This window comes from Kogia breviceps, chromosome 3, assembly GCF_026419965.1.
Source record: "Kogia breviceps isolate mKogBre1 chromosome 3, mKogBre1 haplotype 1, whole genome shotgun sequence".
In the NCBI taxonomy this organism is placed as follows: Eukaryota; Metazoa; Chordata; class Mammalia; order Artiodactyla; family Physeteridae; genus Kogia; species Kogia breviceps.
The window spans coordinates 25465558-25485337 of NC_081312.1; the positions used below are offsets into that span (position 1 = coordinate 25465558).

Consider the following 19780-nt stretch of genomic DNA (forward strand, 5'->3'; position numbering starts at 1 on the left):
TGTGGGATCTAACCGGACCAGGACTCGAACCCGTGTCCCCTGCATTGGCAGGCGGATTCTTAACCACTGCGCCACTAGGGAAGCCCTGGAGACACTTTTTGTTGCCACAGCTGGATGGAATTCCTGGCATCTAGTGGATAGAGGCCAGGGATGCTACTAAAGAGCCTACAATGCACAGGCAGCTCCCTACAACAAAGAATGATCGGGCCCCAAATATCAGTAGTGCCAATGCGGAGAAAGCCTGCTCTAAGGGGATCAGATTCCATCCTTTGCTCCTGTACTTTGCAATTCCAGGTAACCTCATATTTGGTTCCTTTCCAGATCAACCCTCTTGCTATTGAAGAAACAGGAGTTTAATTTGCTAAGTTGTGCTGAAGTTTATTGGCCGATCTTCATATAAACAGTGGTGACCTAACTAGTGTATGAGGGTTCATTTAGAGAAGCAGAACAACTAGGAGTATATAGCCTGCCAGTCTGTCTACCTGTCTTATCCATATGTGGGACTCATTACAGGGCTTTGACCTTGCTCAAGTATGGCAGCTGGTACAGTCTCTGGAAGGTTATCTTCATGTCTGGTGGTAGAGCTAGAAATCCATAGGGCAGGCAGTGGGGAAGGGAAGATGGATAAAAAGCGAGGGGAGGGGGAGCAAGGATGAGCTGGAGCCCATGAGGATGGACTGGAACCCCGGCCAGTTCGCACCGCCTCCAGCCTGAGGAAGTGGATGACCTGCAGGGGAAGCTCACTGGTGGCCTTTGTCACACAGCTGAACACAAACCTGGCCCAGGAGTGTGAGAAGCTACAGGAGGATCCCAGGGAAGGTGTATCAGTTGCGGGCCCAACTGCTGCCCCACAGCAACAGCGCCGCCCGCAGACAGCGAAAGTGCCCACCCAGCCTCGCAAGCACAAACGGCTGCTGCACTTCCACCTCCAGATCCTGCACGGAAACCTGTCCTGTGGTGGCACACCCTAACTGGAAACAGACAGGGAAGGGAATGCGGGAAAATGTAGTTCAGCCTAGCCAACTCGATGTGTTACAAAGCCACAAGCAGCAGATCCCCATTTTTGAGAATGCGTGAGTAAAGGATGGCTCTAGAATCCACGCTTATACAAGTTAACGTGTGCTGCGTTGTCATGCTGAGCTGGAAGGTTTTGAGCATATCTTTCCTTCGGATCAGGAAACATCACTTGCAACATTCAGATGCCCTACCCACTGTTACGGTCTAAGGAAGGGTTTCTTAGACTTGAAAACTTGTCTGCTCTTCACTTCAAGTGCTGCAGACTTTGCTTTTAAAGCGATTGAGAGAGTGACCTAACAGCCCTCCTACAAAAGGGATTAGAGAAGCCAGATACTAAAGGTCACATTTTGTATGATTCCATTCATGTGAAATAGCCAGAAAAGGTAATTCCACAGAGATTAAAAAACAGATATGTGGTTGCCAGGGGCTGAGTGGGAGGGTGGGGAGGAAATGGGGAGTAACTGCTTATTGGGTATAGCTTTTCTTTTGGTGGGAGTTGAAAATGTTTTGGAACTAGAGGTAGTGGGTGAACAACACTGAATATACTGAATTGTTCACTTTTTAATGGCTGTTTTGTGAATTTCACCTCAATAAAAATTTTTTTTAAATTTAAAAAGCAGGTTAGAGAGGAGCAGTTTTGAATTCTGATCTCAATTTTGCCATTTCTATAAAATAGATTAGGGTTTTGAATATTATTTTTCCCAGCTTTATTGAGGTATAATTGACAAATAAATATTGTATATATTTAAGTGATAACAATATAATGATTTGATATACACTGCGAAATTAGTACCACAGTCAAGTTAATTTAACGTGTCGTGTCCATCACCTCACAGTTACCTTTTTTGTGTGTGTGGTGAGAACACTTAAGATCTACTCTTAGCAAATTTCAAGTAGACAATACAGTATTCTTACCTATAGTCACCATGATGTATATTAGATCCCCAGAGTTTATTTTATCTATTGTTTTGTTTATTGTTTTATTTATTATTATTCATTGATTTCTTGAACACAAAAAGAAGGGGTTTGAAAAATAACTCTTTGAGTAGTGCTAAGATCTGTATGATATTGCAGTCTGCAAAAACAAAAACAAAAAAAACTAGAAGTCTAGAAACTTCTGTGGGGAAAAGGGGTATCCCATACTGCCCTGGTGTAGTACTCCAAGAAGTAGTGAAGGAATTCTTGCCCTCATGTTGCAGGTCTGGAAAACCTCTAAGTGGGGCTGGCCCCTTTAAGGCTCCAAGACTGAAGTAATCTGGTAGCTAAGGAGTCATAATGAGAAGCTTCTTGGGTAATTCTCCCTGAAAGTGTAGTTCTTACCCTCCAGGACCAGAACCACTGAGGAGCAGAGCCATCTTCTCCTCTGTTTGGTTGGTGAGAGATGTATGTGGATGGGCTTATACCTCTCTGGCTTCATTTTCTAAAATCTAGATGTCCCCGCCCTAGACAAAGGACCGTGATATTTAGTTTGGGTTCTTTTCTACCCTGTGGGGAACACAGAGTTTCATGAAAGGGGAGAATTTCTGTGAAATGTGGTCTAAGTGTTCAGTCCTACTTCTACAATCTAGGAGAGAACGGAAGGGAGAAGAGTGCCTGTGAAACCCATTGTTAATGTAAACGCATCTGCTGAAAACTGTGCCTGGAGCCTATATGGATTTTGTCCAGGTTTTTCATGAATTCAGTATTCCTGATTCACGGGTAGTCAGTGCTTAGGAATTCTCCAGGACTCACACTCAGAGAAGCGGATGAGAGCTGCCAGTTCAGAACTGGGAGGAGAGGTGCTGAAGCCACCATCAGGAGATCCTGAGACTTGGGCACACACACCCTCCTGCATAGACTCCCTCTTCTTCCTGGACAGGGAGCCGAGTTGATTGGTATCTGTTGTTGCAGGAGATGCTGGTTTGGAGATGGACATGCTAGAGGACCTTGAGACACTGCAGTTTGAGTATGGGATTCAAGAGGAAGACCACAGCTGGCTGTATTTGCTGGGCCGTTCTCATGGGCTAATGACCAAGGCCTGTGCCCACGCAACCTTCTTCTGCAAGATACTCCATAATTTGAGGTAAGCTGGGTCTCCAAGGTCAGGCAGATGGAAAAGAATCTCACTGCAGAGAATCCAGATGACTTAAACTTTTTATATTGGAGAATAACTTTGGCAGGGGGAGTGTCCTCCTACCTTTTCCAATCCACACTCAAGTACTCCTGGTCCGAAAGCACCAGGGAAATGCACACCAGGGTCCCTTGGCTGTGTTTATGTAATAAAGCACGGATTAGTGGTGATTTCCTTTTGGTGAGTAGACATTAAATAATCCATTCATTCATTCGTTCATCCATCCATCCTGTCCTTCACTCCTTCATCAGGATGACCAGCTTGTCTGCCACAGCTACTAATCACTAGCCATTCCATGGCTATTGGCTGAAAATTGGGTCATTTTTTTCTTTTGGGGCTGAGCTAACAGTGGAATGCTTCCTCACAAGAAAGCCTCCTGGGAATTTGGGTGTCCTTATGGCTGGATGACTTGCCTGAAACCAGGAATACTGATTTTCAAAGAAGCTCTCAGTCCAGTCCTGGCTTCTGACGCTTAAATAGGAGGTGTGTGAGAGCCAAGTACCTAGGACTAGGCTCCTGGATTCTGTAACTCTAGGTCACTCCTGGAGCATTTGTCCCCACCCCCCAACCCCTCAGTCTGCTTCTCAGTTTACTTTTCTCTGAAATTAGATTAATTCCTAGATGGTGGGACCAGATCTGAATTAAGCATGTTATAGATACAGCACATACCCGAGGAGGCAGACTACTCAAGAAGTGTGCTGACTGGCTGACTGATAAGGATGCGTAAACCTATTGGCTGCCTCCAAGATGAGTGATGAGAAACCAATATGGGAAACTTCCAGGAGGCGTCTTCTATTTGGAAGCATCAGGCACAGAGAGAAAATGCTCTCCTTTTAACCAAAAGAGAAGCCTTAAGTAGAATGGGGCTTGTGATGCTTACATGGAAACTCCAGAGCTTTAAGACTCCAATTTTCACAGAAATACGGAACAAATACAAGATTGCCATATAACAACATAAAAAATGCCTTATGTATTCAGAGGTCAGACTTTTTCATCTTGGGTCAAGTGAACCTCCAGAAAGAGTGGCCTCAGATCCTTGATCCTCAGTTTCTTAGGTCTGTTTTCCCTTATAAACCATTTACTTTTATAAATCATTACGTTTGGAAAAAAGCTAAGTTATGTGGTTTCCTGGGTTTGTGCAGAACTGAAATAGCAAACTAGAAAGAGGAGGTGTATAGTAGGAGAGGGGTGCACTCATCCTGATGGAGATGGAAATTGACAGCTGTCTGCACAGGAAACAATGAAGGAACTGGGTCCCCATGTTCCAGGATAAGGTGTAATTGTAATTAGGCTGTTCACAGTGATGGTCCTGAGTCAAAGAAATGGTTAAATAGTCAGACCTTGTATTTAAGAAGGCAGGGAAATGCACAATACATATAACCAAAAAAATGTTCACTTGAGAATGTTTTAAACAAGTTCTGATCCTTTGAAAGGGGTATGCTTTACTTCCTGGAAAATTCACTCAGGAGTAACATTTCATTCCATCATTGAAGCTGGATCAGTGGGACATAATTGGAATTCTTCTCTCTGAAGTACTTAAGGTGTCACAGCAGGCTGCATGTGAGGCAATTAAAAAAGAGAACGTCAGAGGTTGACAGTCAAGAAGGACTAAGGGTCTGCGTTTACTTGGGTGTGTGTCTGTGTTCATTCTCCAGAGAATCATTCTCCAGAAAATCATTACAGGAGAAGCAAACTTCTAGATGTCACTTGACTGGATTGCGTGAAGACACTCCTGATGACAATGAGTTAAAGGTGGGCATCATTGGAGGCGGCCACCTTGGGAAGCAGCTGGCTCATACACTGCTTCAGCTTGTCCCCATCCCAGCTGGCAGCCTGAGGATCTCCACTCGGAGGCCAGAGGCCCTGGGTGAGGAGCACTGCGCGGTAGAAGGGAGGCTTGGGTGTGCTCTTTAGGTGGTGACGAGGCCATTTTGAAAAGGTCCCTCAAAAGAGGAATCCTCGCATACAGCATGCCGAGTTCTCAGCTTGCCGGCCCTGAGAAAAGCCAGAAAGATGGTTTTTTAACTTGTTCCTTAAAGCAACTTTCTTCTCCACCTAAATATTTATATCCATCTCTCCTCCCTGTGTCCTTGGTGGTGAGATATCTTTCTGGGTCTTTGATATAGAAAAGCTTTCCAAACAGAATTCAAATTTTCTAACTGGACCAGTTAGCGTCTGAGTGGTGTTTACCAGTTCCAAATATTTGGCCTTATTTTTTTAAAATAACATTTACTGAAAAATTTTTTTTAAGTTTTATAATGATTCCATTTATTAACTTATGGTGATAGAAATCAGAAGAGTGATTGCTTCTGGGGAGACTGAGAAGAGGCCCAAGGGAACTTTCTGGGGAGTTGGAAATATTCTGTATCTTGAGAGAGGTGTGAGTTACATAGGTGTATGCATTTGTCAAAGTTGATCAAACTATTTACTTCAGATCTGTGTGTTGCATTATGTGTAAATTATACTTCAAAAAAATTTTAATGTAAAATAATATTTGAATGTTATAGAAAATTTAGAAAACTACTCTACAGGGAAGTAAATAATAACTACCTATAATTCTCCTAGCAGGGTTATCATTTCTTTCCCATTTTTTCCTCTCATTATATCAGATTATATCAGTAATTAACACTCTACAAAGCTTTTTGTATCCTGCCTTTTTCACTTAATGTATCATGAGCCTATTCTTATATTATTTGACAGTCTTCAAACTCATGATTTTAAGGTTGTGTAGTATTCCTAAGTATGACTGTATGATAATTTATGTAACTGTGCCTTATTTTGTAGGACTTCCTTGTACATAATTAAAAAAACAAAATTACTAGGTCAAAGTACAGGTACAGCTTTATTAAGATATACTTTGTATATAATAAACTGCACATAAAAAAAAAATTTCTTGGCCAGGCTACAAGGCATGTGGGATCTTAGTTCCCCAACCAGGGATCGAACCTGTGCCCCTTGCATTGAAGTGCGGAGTCTTAACCACTGGACCACCGGGGAAGTCCTAAACTGCACATTTTAAAAGTGTACATGGGGACTTCCCCGGTGGTCCAGTGGTAAATAATCTGCCTTCCAAAGCAGGGGACGTGGGTTCAATCCCTGGTCAGGGAACTAAGATCCCACACGCTGCGGGGCAACTAAGCCCGTGTGCCACAACTGCTGAGCTCACGCACCTCAACAAGAGAGCCCACAAGCCGCAAAGTACAGAGCCCACATGCTCTGGAGTCCGCGTGCCACAACTAGAGAGAGAAAATCCACAGCCACAACGAGAGAGAAGCCCGAGCACCACAATGAAGAGCCTACACACGGCAACGAAAAGAAGATCCCGCATGCCTCAACCAAGATCCCGCATACTGCAATGAAGACCCAACGCAGCCAAAAAAAAGGAAAATAAATAAATAAATAAATATATATTTTGAAAAGTGTACAGGGACTTCCGTGGTGGTCCAGTGGGTAAGACTTAGCTCCCAATGCAGGGGTCCCAGGTTCAATCCCTGGTCGGAGAACTAGATCCCACATGCATGCCACAATTAAGAAGTCCGCATGCTGCAACTAAGAAGCCTGCATGCTGCAACTGAAAGATCCTGCGTGCAGCAACTAAGGACCCAGTGCAGCCTAAGTAAATAAATAAATATTTTTAAAATAAATTTAAAAAATAAAAGTGTACAGTTTGATGTTTTGTGACACATGTATGCTCCTGTGAAACCATCAACATAATCAAGGTAATGAATCTCTCTACCTCCCTGCAGAACCCACTCAGGAAACCACTGATCTGATTCCTTTTTTTTTTTTTAATTAATTAATTGTTTATTTTATTTTATTTTTTTAGCTGCGTTAGGTCTTCGTTGCTGCATGTGGGCTTTCCCTAGTTGCAGAGAGCAGGGGCTACTCTTCATTGTGGTGTGCGGGCTTCTCATTGCATTGGCTTCTCTTGTTGCGGAGCACAGGTTCTAGGCGCGCAGGCTTCAGTAGTTACGGTGTGCAGACTCTAGAGCACAGGCTCAGTAGTTGTGGCGCGTGGGCTTAGTTGCTCCACAGCATGTGGGATCTTCCCAGACCAGGGCTCGAACCCGTGTCCCCTGCCTTGGCAGGTGGACTCCCAACCACTGTGCCACCAAGGAAATCCCCACTGATCTGATTTCTGTCACTACCAATTAGTTTGCATTTTGTAGAATTTTGTATAAATGGAGTCATACAGTTTGTACTTTTTCTTTGGTCTGAATTCTTTTTATAATTAATTTTTTTTATTGAAGTATTGATTTATAATGTTGTGTTAGTTTCAGATGTACAGCAAAGTGATTCAGTTATATATATTCAGTTATATGTATATATATAGAATATATTATACAGAATATATTCTATATACATACATTCTTTTTCAGATTCTTTTCCCATATAGGTTATTACAAAATATTGAATGTAGTTCCCTGTGCTATACAGTAGGTCCTTATTGTTTATTTTGTATATAGTAGTGTGTATATGTTACTCCCAAACTCCTAATTTATTCCTCCCTGCAATGGTCTGAATTCTTTCACTCTGCATAATTATTTTGAGATATATCCATGTTGTTTCATGTATTGATATTCTTTTTATTTCTGAGTAGTGTTTTATTGCATGGATATTCCATATTTCATCTATTCCTCTGTTGATGGACATTCAGGTTGTTTCCAGTTTGGGGCTATTACAAATAAAACTATTATGAACATTTGTGTTACAAATATTGGTGTGGAGAAATGCTTTAATTTTTCTTGAGTAAACACTTGGGAATGGGGTGGCTGGGTCATATGGTAGGTATATTTAATTTTTAAAGAAACTTCTAATATATTTTTTCAAACTGACCTACAAAGGATGTTGCTCAGGTATAAACTTTCATCAACAGTGTGTAAGAATAGCCATTTTACTACACGCTTGTCAGTTCTGGGAATCTTTTTTTTTTAATCACCATTTTAATATGCCTTTACAATTTTTCTTATTTTAATATGTCTTTCACTGATCACTAGAAGAATTAAAATTTTTTATAGGCTTATTGCAATTTCATCATTTTTGAGTTCTTTTTTGTTCAATTTTTCTGTTGGATGCCTATATGATTTTTCTTATTGATTTGTAAATGTTCCTTCTATATTAAGGAAACTAAAAAAATCTTAACCCCTCAAGGCAGATTTCTTAAATCTCATCAATAGGACCAGTATATATGACATTTCAATAAAATGCATATATTTTTCTGGGAAGCAATATGTTTATTAATAATAAAATTACAGTTAGAGAATATCACTGTATGTTGTATTAAGGAAGCAAGAATTCAAAATGCTCGAGCTTCCCTGGTGGCGCAATGGTTGAGAGTCCTCCTGCCGATGCAGGGGACACGGGTTCGTGCCCCGGTCCGGGAGGATCCCACATGCCGCGGAGTGGCTGGGCCCGTGAGCCATGGCCGCTGAGCCTGCGTGTCTGGAGCCTTTGCCCCGCAACGGAAGAGGCCATAGCAGTGAGAGGCCCGGGTACCGCAAAAAAAAAAAAAAATTCAAAATTCTCAGAATCAGCTTCTGTACACTTTTGAGAACCACATATGGAAGACGAGCGGATGTGCATGTTTTCTAAAGTTCTTTGTCCTGTGTATCTTCCTACCTGGAAGTACCTGAGTACCCAGATAACCTCTTTATCACATACTTGTGGTGGTTAAGAGAAGAACTGACCTCTGCAACGTCTAACATCCTGTTCTCTGATAACACTTAAAACATACTACCATGTGTGAGTTCACATTTTTACTTTGGAGGATCCAGATCACAATAAGTACAATTAAATGATTAACTACCAAGAAGTGTTTTTAGCAACTACATGAGTTATCACATTTCTTTCTACATTTATAAATATCTTATTGACATTAAATTGTGTATACTTTACTGAAACTGTAAGCATATTTTTCCAAATTCCTCCCATCCTCTGCCCTATACTCTTCTACTCTCTCAGTCTTTCCCACCATTTCAAGCCAGTTAAGCTGTTTAACTTCGGCCCAGTCACAGAATTCTTGAAGCCTCAGTTTCTGCATCTATAATATAGGAATAATACTAGCCTCTGTCTCATAAGGTCCTTATGAGATTCCCTTAGATAACGTATGTACTTTATCTGGTACACGATGAATTCTGTACATTGGAGAAGGCTTCATTCAGACTTTTTTTCTTCCTAAAAAAAAAAAAATCTGAAAAATTCTAGCATTTGGTCTAAAACATAAGATAAGGATGAATTATCTTACAATCTCGAGCACTGCTGCAGTGGCACCTGCTGCCATAGTCACGGGGTCAGGGCTTTGCCGCGTGGCTTTTAGAAGGCATGAGGGAATCTCTTTTGATTTATGTGGTGACAAGACTTGAGATAAAATAATTGTCATCCTCTCCCCACCGTTGATGTTGAGTTCAAAGTTTTTTGTACTGTGATCTTTCTGACTTCCTTTATTCCCTCCCAGATGAATTCAAGAACCTGGGAATCCAGTGCTTTTACCATAACTCTTCTCTGGTGGAGTGGGCCAACGTGATATTCCTCTGCTGCCTGCCATCTCAGCTGTCTAATATCTGCGTAGAAATTCAAACCAGCCTTGGAAAAGCCTGCATTGTGTACAGCTTTGTAGCTGCCGTCCCCCTACCCAGGTATCTTGTTAGGGTGAGCACAGGATTGGCAGAACTGCTCTGTCTCCTCATCTCCACCCTGGCCCCTACCTCTTGGGGTTGGTCATTTCCCAGTCATAAGGTGGAAGCAGCTTCATTGGCAGAAGGACCCAGCCAGCCTTTGAAATTGTGTCTTGCCCGCTTTTCCACTAACAGCACTTGTGGGTGGGACCTTTTCTTTGATGTGCAAATGTTTAGAACTGCAGCAGAGCATTACTTCCAACCACTTGAAGCTGATTAGTGTTCCCCTTGTACACCACTCAACAGCATGAAAATTGATCTGGAGCATGTGTCAGAAATTATTTTTGTACCTCGAGTGTCTAGCTCAGTGCCTGGCTCGTGGTGACATTGAATAAGTGTTAAGTGGATGGGTGAACAATCCAGCTAAGATGTAGTGCCCCAAACCTGCGTTTGCCTGTGAGCAGTGCTGTGCAGGCGACTACATTGCTGGGGCTGGATGGAAACTCAGTGGGTCACGTGGTGCTTTATTCCAGTCTGGGCCCTGCACTTCCTGCCTTGGTGGCTTTACTTTCAGGTTGAAACTCCTACTGAACCACACCAATGTCTTGCGGCCTCAGTATCAGTGTGTTGAAGATCTTGCCAGCATCTGGGGGGCCAATAAGGAAATCACAGCTGCTCTCCAAGACCCTGTGATTCTTCAGGCTACCTTTCCCTACAGTCCTGCTGGTAATGGCTCACGATATTTTTGGCACTTTTAAAAATTACCTTCCTCTTGGCCTGTTGCTATCTTATTAAATCCCTGAGTGTGTGTGTGTGTGCATGTGCGTGCACGTGCGTGCATGCATGTGTGCTGAGGGTGTGTGTGTGTGTGTGTGTGTGTGTGTGTGTAAGTACAAGCTAGATACATTCTCAGCTATTTAGGTTTTACATGGGAACAGCTTTGGTGGCAAAAAGTAGCCTTTTTAGGGAAAGCTAAGAAGTGTGATTAATCGGACCCTTTAAGGATGAATTGGAAACAACCAGAGGAGAGTGCCTATTTAAACCAGAGGATGCAGTGTCTGGGACTGAATGGCTTTTCCTTACAGTAACCTTGCAGTTTGCCTTATTGGCAAGGACCATTCTAGAGATTTCTAGAGATGCATTTGTCATCAGCGATGCCTACATTAACATATCTGTCTTCCTCTGGTAGGGTCAACACGTGATGTGTTATAAAGGACACACACAGGGCTCTTGGCCTGGAAAGGAAGAGCGCTTATCTTGAGGTTCATATAACCAAACTGTCTTGGACAGAAGGTGGCTGTTCACCGTCTGGGGTTTGTCCTAGGTTCCCTGCAAACCTTTTTGGTGGTGCTAACTGGTATTTCCTTTCTCATTGATGTTTAGGGGGAATAATCCTCAATATCAAGTGGTTGGAAGGAGTGTTCTATGCAGCCATAAATGTCTGCACAGCAAAGGACATGCCCCACTCACAAGTGCTGCAGCTTCTGAATGAACTGTTCCTCTCCAAGCACTTGGAAGCCTGTGAGAAAGACAGAGTGTCTTTCCAAAAATTTCAAGCACAAGATTTTGTCAGCAAAGCCTATGCCAAGAACCTATCTCGGAACAGGTAAAGTATTAGACGAGTGGCCATTCTAACTTCTCCCACACTGTTTTCTTAGCAGATGCTTGTTATCTTTTTCCTTTATGTTATCTTTAGAAATGTATAAAATGAACACATTCTTATAAAAAAAAATCCAACTAGTAGAAAAGTGAGAGCCCTCCTTTGCCCCCCAAATCCCTTTTCATAGACTTTACCTCTGATGGTTTTTGTATTTTTGTCTTTCTACCTATGCATTTACAAACATATATTTATATTGTCATTATATTGTATATGCATATCTGTATCTCTATATACATTTTAGAAACATGGGGATTATACTTACTACATCATAGGTACCATTCTATGTTAGTACAATCATATCTATTTCATTTATGAACACTGTGCAGGCAACCATTGGATATACTTCTTTAGCTACATTCAGTCATCCTATTTCCTCTTGATGGCAGTGTAGTTCCCTCTGCCCCACATTTTGCACAAAGGGCTGCTTTGAACATTTCATCCTTAAACTTTGCACACTTGTACCAATAGAATTTCTGGGTCAGAGGTTATATATAGTTTATGTTTGATAGGTATTCCTAAATTGCTTATCAAAAAAGTGATACTTATATTTCTACCAATAGTGTATGAGAGTGCCATTTCACTATAGGTTGATAACTGTTAGATCATTCTTTTTTTTTTTTTTTTTTTTCGCGGTACGCGGGCCTCTCACTGTTGTGGCCTCTCCCGTTGAGGAGCACAGGCTCCGGACGCACAGGCTCAGCCGCCATGGCTCACGGGCCCAGCCGCTCCACGGAATGTGGGATCTTCCCGGACCGGGGCATGAACCCGTGTCCCCTGCATCGGCAGGCGGACTCTCAACCACTGAGCCACCAGGGAAGCCCTAGATCATTCTTGTTAATCTTTAATAATCTAATAGGGACAAATGGTTGCCCTTGTTACCAGTGACTTCCATGTCACTAAATTCACTAGACACTTTTAAATCCTTTTCTTCCTTGGCTATTGAACATGCCTTCCTTCTTGAAATAATCTTTTCTCTTAGCTTTCATGATACCCTCACATTCTCTTCATTTTCCTCCTGTCCCTCTGATCACTCCTTTGTCAGCTCCTCTTCTGCCCCATCCTTAAATCTGGGAGTTTTCAGGGCTTTGTCCTAGGCCTTCTTTTCTTTTCATCTATACTTTGTTCCTGGGTGATCTTTTCCACTTCGGGGACTTCGGTTGCCATTACATGCTCCTTCGCAGAGTTGTTCAGGCCAGAACCTGGAAGTAATCCTTGATCTTCCCCCCTCTTCTATTTTGTGTTCTAATTAATCATCAATGACCTGTGGTACACTTTCAGGTTGGGAATTTTCCTTCCCCCTTATCCTGGGATTCTCTTCACCTCTCTCTTATGGTGGATCTCTTTTTCCTGGACCCCTCTTCCTCTGGCTTCATTTCCTTCTTTATTATGGTGGAATCTGTCCTTCTCCAGTAGCTTCCTAAGAAAAGCCTGCGTAGGAAGTAATTTTTAGGGACTATGTCTGAAAATGTTTTTATTCTAACCTAATATTTTATTGAGAACATAGCCAGGTATAGAATCTAGGTTAGAGCAGAAGCAAGAACTACAGTCCTTCAGCCTGTGGAAAGAAAACCACATTCACAGAAAAATAGACAAAATGAAAAGGCAGAGGACTTTGTACCAGATGAAGGAACAAGATAAAACCCCAGAAAAACAAATAAATGAAGTGGAGATAGGCAACATTCCAGAAAAAGAATTCAGAATAATGATAGTGAAGATGATCCAGGACCTCGGAAAAAGAAGAGTCAAAGATCGAGAAGATGCAAGAAATGTTTAACAAAGACCTAGAAGAATTAAAGAACAAACAAACAGAGATGAACAATACAATAACTGAAATGAAAACTACACTACAAGGAATCAATAGCAGAATAACTGAGGTAGAAGAACGGATAAGTGACCTGGAAGACGCAATGGTGGAATTCACTGCCACGGAACAGAATAAAGAGAAAAGAATGAAAAGAAATGAAGACAGCCTAATAGACCTCTGGGACAATATTAAACGCAACAACATTTGCATTATAGTGGTCCCAGAAGGAGAAGAGAGAGAGAAGGGACCCAAGAAAATCTTTGAAGAGATTATAGTTGAAAACTTCCCTAACATGGGAAAGGAATAGCCACTCAAGTCCAGGAAGCGGAGAGAGTCCCAGGCAGGATAAACCCAAGGAGAAACATGCCGAGACACATAGTAATCAAATTGACAAAAATTAAACACAAAAATTTTTGAAAGCAACAAGGGAAAACATGACAAATAACATACAAGGGAACCCCTCCCATAAGGTTAACAGCTGATTTCTCAGTAGGAACTCTACAAGCCAGAAGGGAGTGGCACGATATATTTAAAGTGATGAAAGGGAAGAACCTACAACCAAGATTACTGTACCCAGCAAGGATCTCATTCAGATTCAAAGGAGAAATCAAAAGCTTTACAGATAAGCAAAAGCTAAGAGAATTCAGCACTACCAAAACAGCTCTACAACAAATGCTAAACGAACTTCTCTAAGTGGGAAACACAAGAGAAGACAAGGACCTACAAAAACAAACCCATAACAATTAACAAAATGGTAATAGGAACATACATATCGATAATTACCTTAAACGTGAATGGATTAAATGCTCCAACCAAAAGACACAGGCTCGCTGAATGGGTACAAAAACAAGACCCATATGTATGCTGTCTACAAGATACCCACTTCAGACCTAGGGACACATACAGACTGAAAGTGAGGGGATGGAAAAAATATTCCATGCAAATGGAAATCAAAAGAAAGCTGGAGTAGCAATACTCATATCAGATAAAATAGACTTTAAAATAAAGAATGTTACAAGAGACAAGGAAGGACACTGCATAATGATCAAGGGATCAATCTGAGAAGAAGATATACAATTATAAATATATATGCACCCAATGTAGGAGCACCTCAATACATAAGGCAACTGCTAACAGCTATAAAATAGGAAACCGACAGTAACACAATAATAGTGGGGGACTTTAACACCTCACTTACACCAATGGACAGATAATCCAAACAGAAAATTAATAAGAAAACACAAGCTTTAAATGACACAATAGACCAGATAGATTTAATTGATATTTATAGGACATTCCATACAAAAACAACAGATTACACTTTCTTCTCAAGTGCACACAGAACATTCTCCAGGATAGATCACATCTTGGGTCACAAATCAAGCCTCATAAAATTTAAGAAAATTGAAATCATATCAAGCATCTTTTCCCACCACAATGCTATGAGATTGGAAATCCATTACAGGGAAAAAAATGTAAAAAAACACAAACACATGGAGGCTAAACAATACATTACTAAATAACCAAGAGATCACTGAAGAAATCAAAGAGGAAATCAAAAACTACCTAGAGACAAATGACAATGAAAACACGATGATCCAAAACTTATGGGATGCAGCAAAAGCAGTTCTAAGAGGGAAGTTTATAGCAATACAAGCCTACCTGAAGAAACAAGAAAAATCTCAAATAAACAATCTAACCTTACACCTAAAGGAACTAGAGAAAGAAGAAAAAACCCAAAGTTAGTAGAAGGAAAGAAATCATAAAGATCAGAGCAGAAATAAATGAAATAGAAATGAAGAAAACAATAGCAAATATCAGTAAAACGAAAAGCTGGTTCTTTGAGAAGATAAAATTGATAAACCTTTAGCCGGACTCATAACAATAAAATTAGAAATGAAAAAGAAGAAGTTACCATGGACACCACAGAAATACAAAGCAACAAGGATGTCCACTCTTGCCACTATCATTCAACATAGTTTTGGAAGTCCTAGCAACAGCAATCAGAAGAAAAAGAAATACAAATTGGAAAAGAAGAAGTAAAACTGTCACTCTTTGCAGATGACATGATACTATACATAGAGAATCCTAAAGATGCCACCAGAAAACTACTAGAGCTAATCAATGCATTTGGTAAAGTTGCAGGATACAAAATAAATGCACAGAAATCTCTTGCATTCCTATACATGAACAACGAAAGATCAGAAAGAGTAATTAAGGAAACAATCCCATTCACCATTGCAACAAAAAGAATTTTTAAAAAAAGAATCTAGGGTAGAAACAATTTTCTCTCAGAATTTTGAAGGCATTGCTCCATCATCTTTCAGCTTTTAAATTGCTGTTGAGAGGTACAGTGCCCTTCTAATTCTTCAATTCATGCTTGGTCTGAAATCTATTCCTTTTCTCTCTGGAAGCTTATAGTATCTTTTGACTTCAGCATCCTGAAATTTTATTATGTGTCATGATGTGTGTCTATTTTAATGCACTGTGTTGAGCAGTTGATGGACCTCTCCCTTTTTCCCCCTTAACTTAAAACAAATTGTAAAATATGTACACAGAAAAGTACCTATTCCATAAATTCATAAATATACAGTTTAATGAATTATTGTAAGGCAAATATCCATGTAATTGCCACCCATAAAAGAAACAGAACATTCAATGGTCCTTCTCAATCTGAACGTCAAGTTCTCCAATTTTCTCCTATTATGTCTTTGATAATTTCCTCCCCTTCCCTCTGTTTTCTCTGTTCTCTTTTCTGAATATTTTATTAGCCAAATGTTGGACCTCCTGGGCTGATCTGATTTTCTTTAGCTCTCCTATTTTCATTATCTTTTCTTTTTGTTCTGCTTTCTGAGAGATTTCCTCAACTATCCTGTTTTTACTATTATATTTAGAACATATTTTCATTTTGCTATATTTTGACTTTCAAAGATTTTTTTAGTCTCCAAATATTCTTTTTTTATGTAGCACCTGTTGTCATTTCCCTATGCAATACCATCTCTTATCCCTTTGAGAATGTAAATGATAGAGTTTTTTCTTCTCTGAGGAGTCTTCCCTTCAGGATTTTTTTGACGATTTATTTTGGTCTCTATCATTCATTTTAGAGGCTTTCTTCAAGTATATGGAGAACCTTGATTGTCTGCTCATTTTTAAAAAATAAATAAATAAATAAATTTATTTATTTTGGTTGCGTTGGACCTTCTTTGCTGTGCACGGGCTTTCTCTAGTTGTGGCGAGCGGGGGCTACTGTTCATTGCAGTGCAGGGCTTCTCATTGCGGTGGCTTCTCATTGCGGAGCACAGGCTCTAGGCATATGGATTTAGTAGTTGTGGCTCATGGGCTCTAGAGCACAGGCTCAGTAGTTGTGTTGCACGGGCTTAGTTGCTCTGTGGCATGTGAGATCTTCCCAGATAAGGGCTCGAACCCATGTCCCCTGCACTGGCAGGCAGATTCTTAACCACTGTGCCACCAGGGAAGTCCTGTCTGCTCATATTTAATATCCTGGTTACTAAAAAGTTGCTTGGAAACTCTGTGTTTACTACTGTGGTCTTTACTACAGAGTGGTTTGATCAGCTTTTTCCTTGGGAAACCCTGAATATTTGTATCTTTAAGTCTTTGGGACCCAACTTGGGGAATGAAAGCTGCACATGTGTAGGGAGAGGGGTGGTCTTATCATTCAGAATATATTTTTTCACTTTATTTCTCCCCTTTTCAGCATATCCTTGCCACTCAAACTGCCTGATAACCATGCCATCATCTGGGAGTTTGTTTAGAAATGCAGATTATGGGTCCCCACCCCAGATGTATGGAATCAGAATCTGCCTTTATACAAGCTCCCAAGTGATATGTCCATTAACGTTGGAAGAGTGCTGCTCTATGGTCTTTTTCATCAGATGACCTGTTAGAATGGGAGGCATGGCATATTAACATTTCTACTATGATTGTAGTTTCTCAAATTCTCTTTATATTTCTAATCTTTATTTTATAAAGTTTGAAGCCATATCATCTGATGAACAGAAGTTTGTACTTTTTACATCTTCTTGGTAGATTATACTTTTTAATTCTATCCCCCCTTCAAAAAAACTTTTTAGATAATTTTGATTCACATGCAGTTATTAAGAAATAATACAAAGAAATCTCATGTATCCATTTATCCAGTTTCCCCCAATGGAACAAACCATAGTACAATATCTATACACAGATATTGTAAAACTATAGTACAATACCGCGACCAGGATATTGACACTGATACAGTCAAGATACAGAACAATTCTATAACTAGGGATCCTTTATCTTGATCCTTCCTCCCCAACTTGGCAACCATTGAGCTGTTCTCCATTTCTATGATTTTGTCACTTCAAGAATATTATATAGGGCTTCCCTGGTGGTGCAGTGGTTGAGAGTCCGCCTGCCGATGCAGAGGATGCAGGTTCATGCCCAGGTCTGGGAAGATCCCACATGCCGCAGAGCGGCTGGGCCCGTGAGCCATGGCTGCTGAGCCTGCGCGTCCGGAGCCTGTGCTCCATAACGGGAAAGGGCACGACAGTGAGAGGCCCGCGTACTGCAAAAAAAAAGAATATTATATAAAAGGAATCATATATTATGCAACCTTTGGGGATTGGCCTTTTTCATTTAGCATAATTCTCTGGAGATTCATCCAAGTTGCTGTGTGTATCAATAATTTATTCCTTTTTTATTGCTGCATAGTTTTCACGGCAGTTATGTTTTCATGACATGTATGCACCATAGTTTGTTTAATCATTCACCTGTTGAAGGACATCTAGGATGTTTCCAGTTTTGGGCTATTATGAATAAAGATGCTTTGAACATTCATGTACAGGTTTTTGTGTAAACATAAGTTTTAATTTCTCTGGGACAAATGCTCAGGGGTGCAATGACTGGTTGCATGTTTATTTTTTTTAAGACACTGCCAAACTTTTTCAAAGTCGTTATATCCTTTTACATCATTAGCAATGTATGATTCAGTTTCTCTGCATCCTCACCAGCATTTGGTGTTGTCACTAATTTTTGTTTTACCATTACATCTATAGATCAATTTGTGGAGAGTTGACATCTTTATAATGTTAAATTTTCCCATCCATGTACACAGTATATCTCTCCATTTATATCTTCTTTATTTCATCAGCATTTCATAGTTTTCAGTATACAAGTCCTGTACATGTTTTGTTAGATTTACACCTAAGTATTCTATTTTGTGTGTGTGAAAGGAACTGCATTTTTAGGTTTTTTTTGCCCAAGTGTTCATTGCTAATATATATAAATAAAATTTATTTTATGTTTATTTTATATCCTGTGACCTTGCTGAATTCATTTATTAGTTCTAGGAGATTTTTTTGTTTTGTTTTTAGATTCCTTTGGATTTTCTACATGGACAATCATGTCATCTATATATAGCAACAGTTTCAGTTCTCCCTTTCCAGTATGTGTGCTTTTTATTTCCTTTTCTTGCATTGTTGCACTGGCTACAACTTCTAGTGGTATGTTGAATAAGTGTGGTGAGAGCAGATATCCTTGCCTTACTCCTGATTTTTTTTAATACTATAAAACCCTATGTCTTAATGCTTTTTAAGTTGAATTCCACTACAGACTAATACTTAACATTGCTTCATTTTTATTTGCCTGTTAACTCCTACTTCTTTTCCTATACAGTTGAAGAGGGTATCTTTTTTTTTTTTTTGAAGAGGATATTGTAAAAGAAACGAGGTCTCTTCCATTCCTAATGTCCATGATCCTCTTATGTATTTTCTTTCTAAATTCAAGGAAAATATACTGAAAAGGATGTTGATTTTATTGTCATAATCATTCTCTAATTATGAAATCCTCCCCAAATGCACTTAGAGAATTGTAAGTGTGAAAACTCATAAGTACAATTAAATCCACGTGTTGAATAGACCCAGATGAATTTTTAATTTAACTAAGAATTTTAATTAGTTTGATATAGAAAATGAAGAACCTTATTTCCAAGTGGAGGAGAACTTTCTTTAAAGGAAATGTTTAACAGCAAAATCAGATGTATTAAACAGACATAAAAAAGTAACACTATTTTTTTCTCCTACCCCAGGCCTTTCCCCTGGTTTGATCTGACTGCTGTGCAACTCAAGGAAACTCCCTTTAGCCAGTATCTCTCACACAGCACTACTTTTCAGGACAACCTTACCCATCTATACTGTGATTCATTTGGCATCACCCTAACCAAAGAACAAGAGCCAGAGGTTTCCACGGGTTTTTCATCCCAATAAGAGAAGAGACCTCAGGAATCAGGATTTTTTTCTCCCTCTACAGTGGTAATGCCCTGATTATCATAATTGACAGTGGAAGTCATGTGACTGTATGGTGTTTGCCATATGTTAGGCAGTAAGGAATTAGAAAATTGTACTGATTGCTCTTTAAAATCTAGAATAAAACAAGAGGTTCTTTACATCAGTATATTTGCGTGTGTCTGGCTTTTGGAAGCAATTGAATGAAACCACATAACCTGATACACTTCAGTAAGCTGCTTCCCCAGCAGCTAATTATCAATTCAGTTAATTCAAATTATCTTTTGTCTAAAAGCT

At 40.0% G+C, this 19780-nt stretch overlaps 1 protein-coding gene across 3 annotated transcripts; it reads left to right on the top strand.

Annotated features, from left to right (window-relative positions):
- Positions 1-724: 724 nt before the first annotated feature.
- NOXRED1 (NADP dependent oxidoreductase domain containing 1) lies at positions 725-19630 on the top strand. 3 transcript variants are annotated; one of them, XM_067027988.1, is made up of 7 exons: positions 725-1400; positions 2908-3079; positions 4783-4994; positions 9582-9762; positions 10316-10467; positions 11125-11347; positions 19288-19630. In XM_067027988.1, the coding sequence occupies exons 2-7, from the start codon at positions 2925-2927 to the stop codon at positions 19463-19465; spliced, it is 1101 nt and encodes a 366-aa protein (XP_066884089.1). In that variant the 5' UTR covers positions 725-1400; positions 2908-2924; the 3' UTR covers positions 19466-19630. The 3 variants fall into 3 exon arrangements, with proteins under 3 accessions (XP_066884089.1, XP_066884090.1, XP_058913659.2); XM_067027989.1 differs by lacking the exon at positions 725-1400 and adding an exon at positions 18575-18645 and having other exon boundaries at positions 2818-3079; positions 19288-19363; XM_059057676.2 differs by lacking the exon at positions 725-1400 and having other exon boundaries at positions 2818-3079.
- The last annotated feature ends 150 nt before the right edge of the window (positions 19631-19780 follow it).

Coding starts and splice junctions, on each gene's coding strand:
- NOXRED1 (XM_067027988.1), top strand. CDS start 2,925: ATGGACATGCTAGAGGACCTTGAGACACTGCAGTTTGAGTATGGGATT. Junction 10,468..11,124: donor CTTTCCCTACAGTCCTGCTG/GTAATGGCTCAC, acceptor ATTGATGTTTAG/GGGGAATAATCCTCAATATC. Junction 11,348..19,287: donor AAGAACCTATCTCGGAACAG/GTAAAGTATTAG, acceptor CTCCTACCCCAG/GCCTTTCCCCTGGTTTGATC.